Here is a 12,110-nt window from a genome sequence, read left to right as displayed (position 1 = left end):
AAGTTTATTGAATGCCCTTAAGTCTCTTGAAAAATGGTATTAAAGTGTCTTACAGCAATGGCTTGAACTGTGGCCAGGTAGAGAATGGCAAGATCATCGAGGTCCTGAGACAGTTTCAGTCCGGTGACCTGCAGGGATGAAGAAAAGAAAAGAAAGAGATGGCCAAAAGGAGCTGCCAGGGATAGCGAGAGTTCCCACGAAACACGTTCAGATGTGTTTTCTGGCCGAAACAAATTCATATGCAAATCCCCTTCTTGTGAGCTGCACGTGAAATGACTACTAAATTGTTTAATCTCCAGACCTGGGAAAAACTATCCCTTTTTCTGCAAAAGAAATGCCTTGCTTGGATTAAACAAAAACAAAACAAAACAAATACCATAGAAAGACTATGTTTGACATTTCTTAGCATGGAATTAACTATCTTCCTTCTTTCAAAAAAATGTTCTTTTATTACAAACATCTTTGGCTTACAGAAATCAATATGCAGCAATGGCATTCTAGTAAAAGATGATCCTATTCTCAGTTCTGCTACTGTCAAAATTCAGTGTAACAGCATCCAGGGGGTATTCAGGGTAGAATACGTCTCCTATAAATGTTCTACCTACTGGGGGCTAATTTAGAATCTGTGGTTTGCAAGGGAATCCCATTCAAGTCAATCAGAGTGTATATGGAGTGTGTCAATCTCTGAGAGGTTCCAGACCTGAACAAGATGCCAGATTTGGATGCCTTCGAGATGCCTTGAATCACAGTCTCTCTTTCACATCTCCCATTCATTAAGGTGTTCTCTCGAGACATTTCTAGAGGCTGAAGAACTGCTGGCTTCTTCAAGCCTAATCTGAAGCTTGTGGGCATCAATACCAGAGTTCACTTTATATTTTCACATTACAAAATTAATTAATACAACATACATTTTCTCAGGACCTAGAGTGTATGTGGTCTTGAGTTCAACGAGGTGGCGACATGCAGCCTGTATTAAATAGGGGAGCTGGTGGACTCCCCAGGTCCCTTTCCGTCATCTCCCAGCCCCATTTATTACTCTCTCCAGATTCCACCCCTGCTGGGACTCAGGGGCCAGTGCAGGCCTGCTGCAAGGCACAGACTCCACTCCATTGCCCAAACCAGAAACCTGGGAGCACTCTTCCCTCTCTTCCCATATTTAATCAGTCTCCAAGTCTTGGACATTGGATCGCCCAAATCTTTTTTGATTCCATATCCTTGTCTTCATCCTCACTGTCTCTCACTTCCTTAATCCAGGCCACCATATGTCCTTCCTGATTGCAGAAATAGCCCCTGAGCAAATCTCCCTATTTCTAATGATGCTCCTCTCCACAACGGAGCTAGTGATTATTCTCAATGCAAATTTGATCACATTCCTCTCTGTTAAAAATTCTCCCCCGTTGCCCTCATTTCAAAGCAGAAGTGCCTTTTCTGTCTTACATGCTTCTTCCTGGGCTCACTCCTGCTTACTTCTCCAGTGTCTGCACGTGCCCTTCCTCACTCCAGCTATTCTGATTACTCATCCAAGCCTGTTGATGCAGATTCCTCAATTCAGTAGAGCTACCTGCTGATAGTTTTTCTTGGCAAATAACTGGGCAAGTAGGTGAGAATAATGGCTTTGATTTTAACACATAGGAACATGGAGGTTTGGAGAGGAACTCTGGGGATGCATCTTCCTAAGCCAATAACTCTATGAAGAAACATCGCTCAGAAAGTTCCCTGGAGATGTAAACATACAGTTAGAATGCTGGAACTAGGAGAGAACATGAACAATGCTGACATTATAGAAGTTCATTTCATAATTTGCCTAAGGGAACACAGAGAATGGAAACCAGAACTAGATGTCTTGACAGAATTGTGTTATTCACCACAGTATCTCCAATGCCTAGCACTGTGCCTGGCACATGGTAGGCACTAAGTTAATACTTGTTGACTGTATGAATCGGTGACAATTCAATGCTCCTTTTTTCCTTTGTATACTACCCTCTTCCTAACATCCTACCCTTCTTGTCAGATTATACAATTATAGGCGGACAATATTTACCACCTTGGCTCCTCATGTATTTACAGAGGGAAGAGACATTTCCTCCATGTCCCATCAGAGAAGAACACTTTTGCTTGCTTGCTTCATGCTCCCAATCCCCGCTTCCCCCCAGCCTCCACACTTAGCCTTCCTCATCAGAAGAGAGGCTTATGTGAGACTGGGGTAAAAGGAGTGTGTTCCTGTAGCTCATATGGTGCCTTTGTGTAGATTAGAAAAAGGTGCCCCCTGCAGGCGGACTAAATGCAAAAGGCATCCCATCTGAAAGAATGAATTATAAAAACGAGCAGAGTGGATAGGATTTCAGCCCTGTCATATGGCCCCCCCGCCCCCGCTGAATATCTTGTGTGAGTAACCAGCACCATGCTATGCAGTGGTCCTGGGTAAAGGTCACTAGTCACGAATGGGCTCTCTCTCTTCTGTACCAGCCTGGCCTCAACGGCATCTTTGCTGCTGATCTCTTGGGGAAGCTGACTGGGCCACAGCTTAGGGATCTCTTCCAGAGCCAGTCCAGGAGGTAGGCTACCTCCAGCTTCCTCTCCCTGGTCATCAATTAGATGTGAATCAGGCTATGATCCTCTGTGTGGCTGGGTATGTATCTGTTTGGCAGACCCACATCCCCCTACAGGCGGATCCTGAAGACCAGATTTGGATAAATTGTGATTGGGGGTGGGGGAGGATTTTGACTTTGTATACAAGATGCATTCTCTTATTAATTATTAGGAACCCCAGTGCTATGTATAATAACATTGACAATGTAACTGGTTCTGATATCCTTCTCAATTAGTAAGAATTCATAAAGGAGAAGGGGTGCGACATCACCAGATTTAGCTTTCTTAATCCCAGCAAATGTTCATGAGAACTTCTAAAAAGTATGGATGTTCAAGCAAAAAGATATCATGGGCCCTTCTCTAGATTTCTGGTGCCTCCAGAGCTCAGAAATCATAGGCGAGAAAAGAGAAGTTTTCTTTAGTTACTTTTCTCCAGAAACTGAGAATGAGATAATCAATGTATATGAGCATGAAATTTAACTCTTGAGCTTGCTAATAGTAATGGCAAAATGGGACACATGATGGGTGACATAGCTTTTCTTTTTCTGACAAATAAAACATACCTATTCTTCAAGAGAGAAAATTATTCCTGGGAAGAAATTCTAGAAGGGATTTATTACATGGATCATTCTACAGGAGGTACTCAGTATCATAAGAGAATAGCAAACACAGCTCTCCCATAGCCATTTCCAACATTCCCTCACCACTAACGCCAGGACCACCGAGTTGAAACGTGACTCAGTGAAAGACATTTCTTTCTAAAGTGCGAAGTTACTATGATATGGGGTCCCTGCTTCCTTGATATTTCACCTGATATGTAGATAGAGACACTAGAAGGAAAGATGACGATGCAGTCCATTTTATTCTCCCTCAAATACCAAGCACCTCAGCCCTGTCTTGGCAAAAGTGAAATGGCAGTCAGTCTAAGATGGACTGGTCTAAGGAGTGCCTGCAAGTGGACCATTCAGGAAGCTACAGAGGGCCCTCAGGGAGCTCTTAGCAGGGAGGTAGCAGCAGCGTCCTGGGAATACCTGGGATGTCCTGGGTGAGGTGCAGCTTGGTAAACAGTGAGAAAGCTGGGATAGGCCAGATGAGCCGATACCTCTGGTCGAAGGCTGAATGGTCCCATTAACAAGAGGAAGTGGGAAGGAAGCAAAAGTGGAAGGAATGTGTTCATAGACATGCATGTGCCTATTTTGAATGTTTGTGTGAGACAGTGAAATGTCTGGGGAAGCCCCATGGGAGAGTTGCAATGGTAAGCACATTTTATTTACTTTGATTATTGTGTAATGAGGAAAACTGTAAGAGAAAGCACTTAGAATTAATATTTAGAGATGTGTGAAAGCTGCATATGGTGGTCAAAGAGATGAGAACCGCAACTAATAATTTTCAACATCCTAGATAATGTTATGAAATGGTTATGTAAATATTGGGGTTTTTGAGCCTGGAAAAGAAGTGTAGGTGAATGGCAAGATGGTGAGCTTTGGAGTAAGACACCTGGTTTAAAGCCGGATGTTCTCCCTAACTGGCTGCACGACAGTGTGAGTTTTATAACCTCTCTGAGCCTCAATTTTTTTCATTTGTAAAACAGTAATGATAATACCTCAAAGGATTTGTGTGAAGATTAAATGACATATCATTTGCAAAGTGTCTTACTGGTCTGCATGCTATACTGAGTCTATAGGAGCTGGACACTCCTCTAGCTCCTCAAGTGCCAACCATGTGTACACAGGTGGCACTTAATCAATGTTCATTCTCTTTCTCTTGAATTGCTTGAAGGGTTCAATCCCATTCATTAATTGAGATACAGCAATAAAATATCTCCATCAACATGTTACAGGTACCACCAGGGTATTAACAGGGGGCACTGAAGACTAGTGGCTGTACAGTATGGGGAAGGCAGGGCAGAAGGTACGCTGACCATCAGCACCAGGATCACAATGCTGAAGGCATGGGCATCTCAGAGTGTGGAGAAGCAGTGTGCCCCCGATGACTGCTTAGGAATAGGACAGCGGGGGACTCACTTGCAAGAACGCCTTGGAGAAGCCTTAGTCTTTATCAACCTACACATTTCCATTCCCTCTGCGACTAGGAAAGACAGAAGTTCTTCACCCTGGACTTCAGCTTAAATCCGTCTGCCACTTAGTAGCTGTGTGAACTTGGGCACATCTCAACTCTTTCCTGGGATCCTAGTTGAAGGCAGATGTCCTGGCATCTGACTCCAGATGTACCAAACCCTTGGTGCAGGCCCAGCAATGTGCATTTTCAGCAAGGTCCTAATGCACAATAGATAATGTGAACGATTGTCCTAAACCTGGGCATTGTGAATTATAGGTTCATAGGCCCTAAAATAGTTGAGATTATGAACAAATGTATTACTAATTTAGTTAGCTGAGTTTTTTCCTTCTTAGTTGTTACAGAAATTGAAGTGATTACATATGTTGGTAAGAAAAAAAGGGCTTAGAAATAGTCTCAAGGGGTCTCTAAAGATTACAAAAGACAAGAAAACAGGATTCCCGGTCCTGAGATTTTCTAGGGTCATCAGAGCTTGATGGGGTATCCAAGGCTCACGGGAATTGGTTGAAAACTTTTCAGAACACAAAGGAGCAAAAAAATGCTCTGCCAATAATGAAGGCAGAGCTGAGGGACAGAGAGCAAGAAAATGAGGAAGGTCAGAGCAAGACTTATGGAAAACCTCTGGAGAGAGGACAGAGATTGGAGAGCAGGTCTGAGATAATCAGTGGCCTGGAGGGGAAGGGGGACAAATCTCCCCAACAATAGTTAGAGGTTTCAGTTAAGCATCAGGGATCAAGGCTGACACTTGGCATTGCCTGAAACTCACCTAGATCTGGGAAATGCATATAAATGTGTTAACACAATTGTAGTAGGCAGAATTCTAAAGATGTTCCCCAAAGATTCCCATCCCCTGATTACTCAATTGAACACTAATCTAGGCACTGCTGTAGAGGGACTTGGCAGATGGAACTATTTACTAGCCAGTTGACCTCTAAATAGGGAGATTACCCTGGATTATCCAGTCGAGTCCAATGTAATCATATGAGCTCTTTAAAGCAGAAGAGGAAGTCAGAAGAGTCAGTAAAGAGATACAGCAGAAGAGGAAGGCAAGAGATACGAGGCAGAAGTGGTAATAACAGAGATTCAAAGCATGAATACGACTTGATCTGCCATTGCTGGCTTTGAAGATGGAGGAAGGGGGCAAGGAGCCAAGGAATGCAGGTGGATCTAGAAGCTGAAGACCCCTGGCTGACAGTCAGCCAGGGAACAGGGACCTCAGTCCTATAACTGCACGGAGCTGAGTTTAGCCAACAACTTGAAGGAGTTTGGTAGTAGATTATTCCCAGAGCCTCCAGATAAGAGCCCTTAGTTCTAGTCTTGTGAAAACAGAAGCAGAGAAGCCAGCTGAGCCAGCCTGGGCTTCTGACCTGCAGGACTGTGGAATAATAAACTTAAGGCTCTAAGTTTGTGGTAATTTATTACAGCAGCAACAGACAAGTAATACACACACAACAACTAGACGATGGACTGACACTCTCGCTCACCTTATTCTATTGGCAAACTCTACACCACACAACACTAGTCTATTTGTTGTTTCCCAGATGTGCCAAGCACTTCATACCCACTTCTAATGCTCTAGACCTAAGTCATTTTAATGTGCTCATGCACCAGTATCCCAAAGCTGTTCTGGTCAACTGTCCTGGCCTTCACTTGCTGTCATCTAACACTGTCTTGGGTTTGCAGGCCAACCTGGGTCCCATCCTTGGTTCTCTGGCCTTAGTGCTTTGCCATTATTTATCTCTTGGGTCTTCCTGGCAGATTTCCACCTGTCTCACTCCTCAGTCTGTTATCACTATACACTATTGGGGAGGGCTCCTGTCCATAATCTACTCCCCCCACCAATATTACATGTCGTTTGGTATACACAGGGAAGATAAAAAGCACTAAGAAAGAAAAGTCTGATTCTGTAACACAATTTTAAAAAGTCACTAAAATCAGGGAGAAATATTACAGAGACACATTGAAAACAGAGCAGAAGGAGTGCAAAAAATACAAAGATCTAGTTTTTTATTAATTTTTTTTTTCCTCCCAAAGAATGTCAGTGACCTCAGTTTGAATTGACTGGGTTCTAATACCACTTCTGGTCTTTTCTCCTCTGGGTAAATTACTTTGGGTAATTACTCTGAGCCTCAGTTTCTCCATTCTTTTAAATGGGGCAATAATACCGTTTTGCAGGCTAATTATGAGAGTTGGTGATGATGCATGTAAAGCATCATCCACGGCGCCTGGCACATCGTGGTCCCTACTACGGCACCTACTATAAATCACAATACCAGATAGTGATTTAGTTGCTTCAATAAGAAAACATATCATCAGAAAACCAGTTAAATGATACTGAAGATATTAAGCTTTGTTATAGGATTCAATTTTTCATAGGCAAAAACAATATGCAAAAAATGGCTAAATAAAACAGCATTAAGTCACAACAAAAACATCAACAAACTCATGTCCAAGAGGCCACGTATTTCCAAGGCTTATAATACATCACTCAGAAGTGCTTTATCAGCTCAGGAGCTTCCAACTCCATCGTCCACCTCCCCATTAGAGGAAGCCACAGGGATACAACCTCTGGCTTCTCCAGAGCTCTTGCAGATACTCATCTGAGTTGCTGACTCCATCCACATCTGACTCTGTGTAGCAATGCCCATCTCTAGCTGCGGTTCAGTCCTTGGGAGCTGGCTAAGATCTCCTAACACCTGACTCGCCCAGTTCTCCACAGGCACAGTGGCTCTGCTTGCTTTGAAGAGCTGTTGGAGCAGCGCTTAACATCTCCAGCAGTTTGGGCGGCATATGGTCTTATGTTAGAAATCACAGCTCTTCAAAGAACCAGACAATTACTTTCCATCCTGGGTAGCGCCGTACTTGCAAGATGAAGCAGAGAGAACACGTTTCAACCAATGGTGAACATGGTGCGTTCTCACGGTCTGGTATGTCCCTGAGGTGATTTACTTCTTTGAGTGGGAAAAGAATTTCAGGAAAAGAATTAAAAAATCCCACCAAAACAAAGAGATCACATCAATTTGAGACTAGAAACCGGTCATACATACAAGGGGGCAAGGACTCTTTCAAAATTCCTACAGCACTGGCTATGTTGTAAGGTACACCAAATTTGTGTTTCCTCTTGTGCTGCTGAGGAAATTGAGGGCCAAGGACTTAGAGACAAGACTAATCTCTAACCTGTATGAAACTGGGTTCCTGTGACGGACCTCAGGATCGCTCAGCCTCTCTAGCTGGCTGTTCTCAGCTGGTGACCTCCGTGGCTGGTAAGTCCAGTCAGGCCTGGGACTAAGGTGGATGGCTCAGGACTGGCTGCTCAGGACTCAAAGGCCATACTTAGAATCTGGCTGGCCATCTTGTAAACAGGCAAATAAGGGCCACTAAGTAGGAGCTACAGATTCAAAAATATTTGCTGTTGCTGCCTGTCCACTATGCGACAGTCTCCCTGTTTGATTCTGACAACGACCCTGCAAGGAAGCCTGTGCCACCTCTGTTGCCTGATGAGCAGATTGACCTCACAGAGCCAAGCTCCAAGGTCACACAACTGGTACTGGTACTGGTACATCTGCAAGCCAGGATGCAAGTACACGTCTGACTTCAAAACCTGGGCTTTCTTTACTGCTTCACAGTGGTAAAAACTATCCAACCAACCACTCAAAAAAAAACCAATCACACACAAAATCTAAGACATGCAACCACTCCGGATGGTATTTAGCTTCATCTACCCTTGTGTGACCATGTCATGTTTCTTTACTTTAAAAGTAAGCATTTTGTTTTGTTTTGGTTTTAAAGAACCTAAAATTACCAGTATTAAACGTTTTGATACTAACTGCTATGATCCAAGCTTCTGCTTCTTTTAAATATCACATACACGGCCTTTACCTCTCTGTGCCTCATTTATCAGGTGGAAAGGAGAAATGTTCACATGGGTGGCTACCTGGTCCAGGCATATTATTAAGTTGCCCGCTCCCTACCCTCCACCTCTTTTTAGCCCAGAGCTGTAGGTCAATATGCATTACCAGAGGAGAAATGAAACAGCCAGTCACACGGCAGGGAGCCAACTGTTTCCAAAGCAAAAGAAAATGATTCTGTCGAGCATAATGGAAGGATTCCTGGCTATGCCCTGTTCCCGCTTGTGAGGGTAGGCACCTGGAGTGGAAGGGTTTAGAGCCAGGTCAAAGCAGGAGTGATGATTACTTCTGAAATCTGAGGCAGTGAGGGTGGGAAGGAAACTAGAACCATCACTGAGAAGAGACAGGGTCAGGGTGTAAATCCAAAGACTAGCATAAAAGTAAAAACGGGAGGAAGAGCAAGCATTCTGGTGGTCAGAACAGGGGAGCAAGCATGAGGCTGCAGGGTGACTCAGCGTTACACACGCATGACGCAGCTGCTGGGACTCCTGCTTTATAGTCCGCAGTGCATTTTGTGAAGTCCAGAGGAATGAGGTAAGGCAGCCTCATGGGGGTACGCATCCTAAAAGTCAGGATTCACGTTTTCAGTTAAGCTCTGCCATTTCTTGGCATCGTGACCTTGGGCAGGTCACTGTTCCTTCCTCCCTTGACAAAGGAAGACGGAAATAATTACTGAACCATAAGTCAAATTATTCAGGGCCCGTCTCTGACCTAAGCACTGCTGAAACTAAAAAAGCAAATAAGCCACAGCCCTACCCTCAAAACGTTTTTCTAATAAATTTAAAATATGTGCTATGTCTTAGGACAGCTCTGATCTTATTTACTTCAGTAAAAATATGTTTTTTATTGTCTTTCATGCAGGTTTTAATTCTGCTATTGGATTTTTAGTTGTCGTTATCATTTCCTTTTGCTTCTCACTTGACTGCCTTTTCATCTGAACTGATTTTTTCCTAATAAGTTTCTGCCCTATTTTGTAGAGACAACCTTTTGAATATGCCAAGGAGTTTTTGATATTTTCTTTTAGTTTCAGTAGTAAATAATTTTTCAAGAGGCCTTTCCCTAAGTGTTCAAAATATTTTTCTTGATATGCAGCATGTGTTTCCTAACAGGCTCAGTTTATTATTTTTTTTGTTCACTTTAACCAGAGAGTTGTACATATTCAGCGTTTCCCAGCATACGGTACACATGACTTATTCTCAGCCCCACTCACGGTAACTTGGATTTGCCTCTTCAGTTCTACAGCCAGTTGCCAATCCCAGAGTTGAGAAGTTTTTATTTTGTTGGCCTGAAGTGGGTCACCACTGCCCAGCTTTCCAACCTTAGAACAGATAACAGACCTGCAAAACTACACCCCTCTTCCAAATTCGCAGGGTTTTCCTATCTCTGTCTCATTAACCGAGTTTTATTCAGGATCCTTAGAATGCAGGGCATCACCCTTCATCCTAAATCAGATTTCCTGCCCAGTTGGCTCCTTGGCTTGGCAGTTTCCTAATGGATTGAACTGAAAGGGAAGATGAGGTCTGGGTTGTGGAGTAGTTCTGGGAAATTAAACTCACTGGCTGCTTCTAAAAAACAAAACAAAAAACCCTAACCATCAGCAGCAGACTAGAGGGATGACTGCTCTGTTTTTAGGCTTAAAGGGACCTGGCATTTTTACGCTAGGGAGCAGAGAGTGGAGAGGTCCAAACTCATAGAAGGCTGGTAGTTTACTCTGTTCATACGTCATATATTATGTTTATCAAATGAGTTATATTTAGTCTTTTAGATTCTGGAAAATCTTCCCAGATTCTCTCTGAGAATGTCAATTCTAGTTTTCCTAGTTGAATGTCGTCTTAATTGTCAAGATCAGCATCAGTTTATGCTTTTTTTGCATTTTCACAGGTATTTTCTTTCTTTTTTTTTTTTTAATGGTGATGATTCGTTTTTTTGTGTGTGTGTGTGAGGAAGATCAGCCCTGAGCTAACATCCGTGCCAATCCTCCTCCTTTTTTTTTTTCCCCAAAGCCCCAGCAGATAGTTGTATGTCATAGCTGCACATCCTTCTAGTTGCTGCATGTGGGACGTGGCCCCAGCATGGCCGGAGAAGCAGGGCGTCGGTGCACGCCCGGATCAGAATCTGGGCCGCCAGCAGTGGAGCACGCGCACTTAACTGCTAAGCCACCGGGCCGGCCCTCACAGGTATTTTCAAGTGAAGTAGAGAAAGGCCGCATCAGAACTTGCTACCCAAATGCCAACTAAAAAAAATTCAAATTCAGACATTTACTGAGCACCTTCTGTGGCTTGCACAGATGTCGACATTACAGGGCTCACACTGTATAATGATTATGTACACACACACTCTCCCACATGTACAGTAACTACCTCCCCCACTTTCATGTGAACTGGGGACAGGTACAGTTTCTGTTTTTCTGTGTGTTCCCTGGGCTTAGCACAGGCCAGCAAATAGCAGGTGATCAATAAGTATTTATTGAGTAGATGAATGTCTAATGCAGGTGAGAGAAAAGAGCCACCCACAGGGATAGTGAAGAACTGGGAGAGTGAAGACCTGGGAGAGTGTCATGTTGCTGACGCAGAAGGGGTATAGGGAGTGTCCAGTGGTTCTCTGAGAAAACCCTTTTTTTTTTATTACTAAGATAAAATGTTAAATGCAACTATCATTGGTTAGACAATGAAACAAGGAGCCAAAATTGTAGCCTTGCCCTCCTCCCTTCTAGAACACTGCATACACTCTGGTTTCCCTGGTCCCAAACCCTTTTCCCCTTTTCACTCAGTGTCAATGTCACGTCCTACCTGAAAGCTTTCCTGACAGCAGAGACCGGGCTGGGCAATCATCACCCATGCATCCAGGGAGCCCTGGACAGCGAGTGACACCTGGAGCTTAACCCCGTATCCCCATTATTCTGTCTGCCCCCAAAGACAGTAATTTTCCTGAAGGCTGGAATTGTGTCTAGTTACTCATATTCCCCGCCGACTAAAGCAGTGCCTGAATTTGTTAAAATTATTAATTAATTGATGAGAAATGCACTCATAATTAAGACAAAATGGGAACTTATCTTAATTTAGCTGGACATTAATACTGGTAGTAAATATTTATAGGGATAGTAAGAGTAAGTAGCAATCTAATCCATTTAGTATTAGCTAATTGTTCATATGTATGTTTTTTCAAACAACAGATGACTTCTTTATTATCCCCACATTGGCTATCAATCATCACTAAGTACACATCAAGCACTCAGTATGTGCCCAGAGAACTGTTTCAGGAGCCCAAAGAAGTCGTCGCGTGTGGTTCGTGCCCTGCTGGGATCACTCTCACAATCCTCGTTGCTAGGTACTTTTTCAACTTAGCACTTTATCAAGCACTTCCCTCCTCTCCCTTGAAACGTGCTCCATGAGCGTAAGAGCTGGTGTCCCTGACTGTACCTGCAGCAGTGCCTGGCACACAGGAGGTACCACATAGACATTTACCGAATGCGTGCTGGAGATGGTAGCCATGGCAGGTGCTGCAAAAGGATAATATGACAACAGGCAGATTTCAGGG

General features: G+C 43.5%; 1 protein-coding gene across 5 annotated transcripts in view; it reads right to left on the bottom strand.

Moving 5' to 3' along the window:
- The window catches only part of FGGY (FGGY carbohydrate kinase domain containing), a 400,007-nt gene that overhangs the window by 90,858 nt on the left and 297,039 nt on the right, over positions 1–12,110 (bottom strand). For all 5 annotated transcript variants that reach the window (XM_058552541.1, XM_058552544.1, XM_058552542.1 and 2 more), the window contains one exon: positions 54–128. In XM_058552541.1, the coding sequence (XP_058408524.1) occupies positions 54–128 (75 nt within the window). The remainder of the gene's footprint in view (positions 1–53; positions 129–12,110) is intronic.

This window comes from Diceros bicornis, chromosome 13 (genome assembly GCF_020826845.1).
Source record: "Diceros bicornis minor isolate mBicDic1 chromosome 13, mDicBic1.mat.cur, whole genome shotgun sequence".
Lineage (NCBI taxonomy): Eukaryota > Metazoa > Chordata > Mammalia > Perissodactyla > Rhinocerotidae > Diceros > Diceros bicornis.
This window is presented reverse-complemented; position numbering and strand designations above follow the sequence as displayed.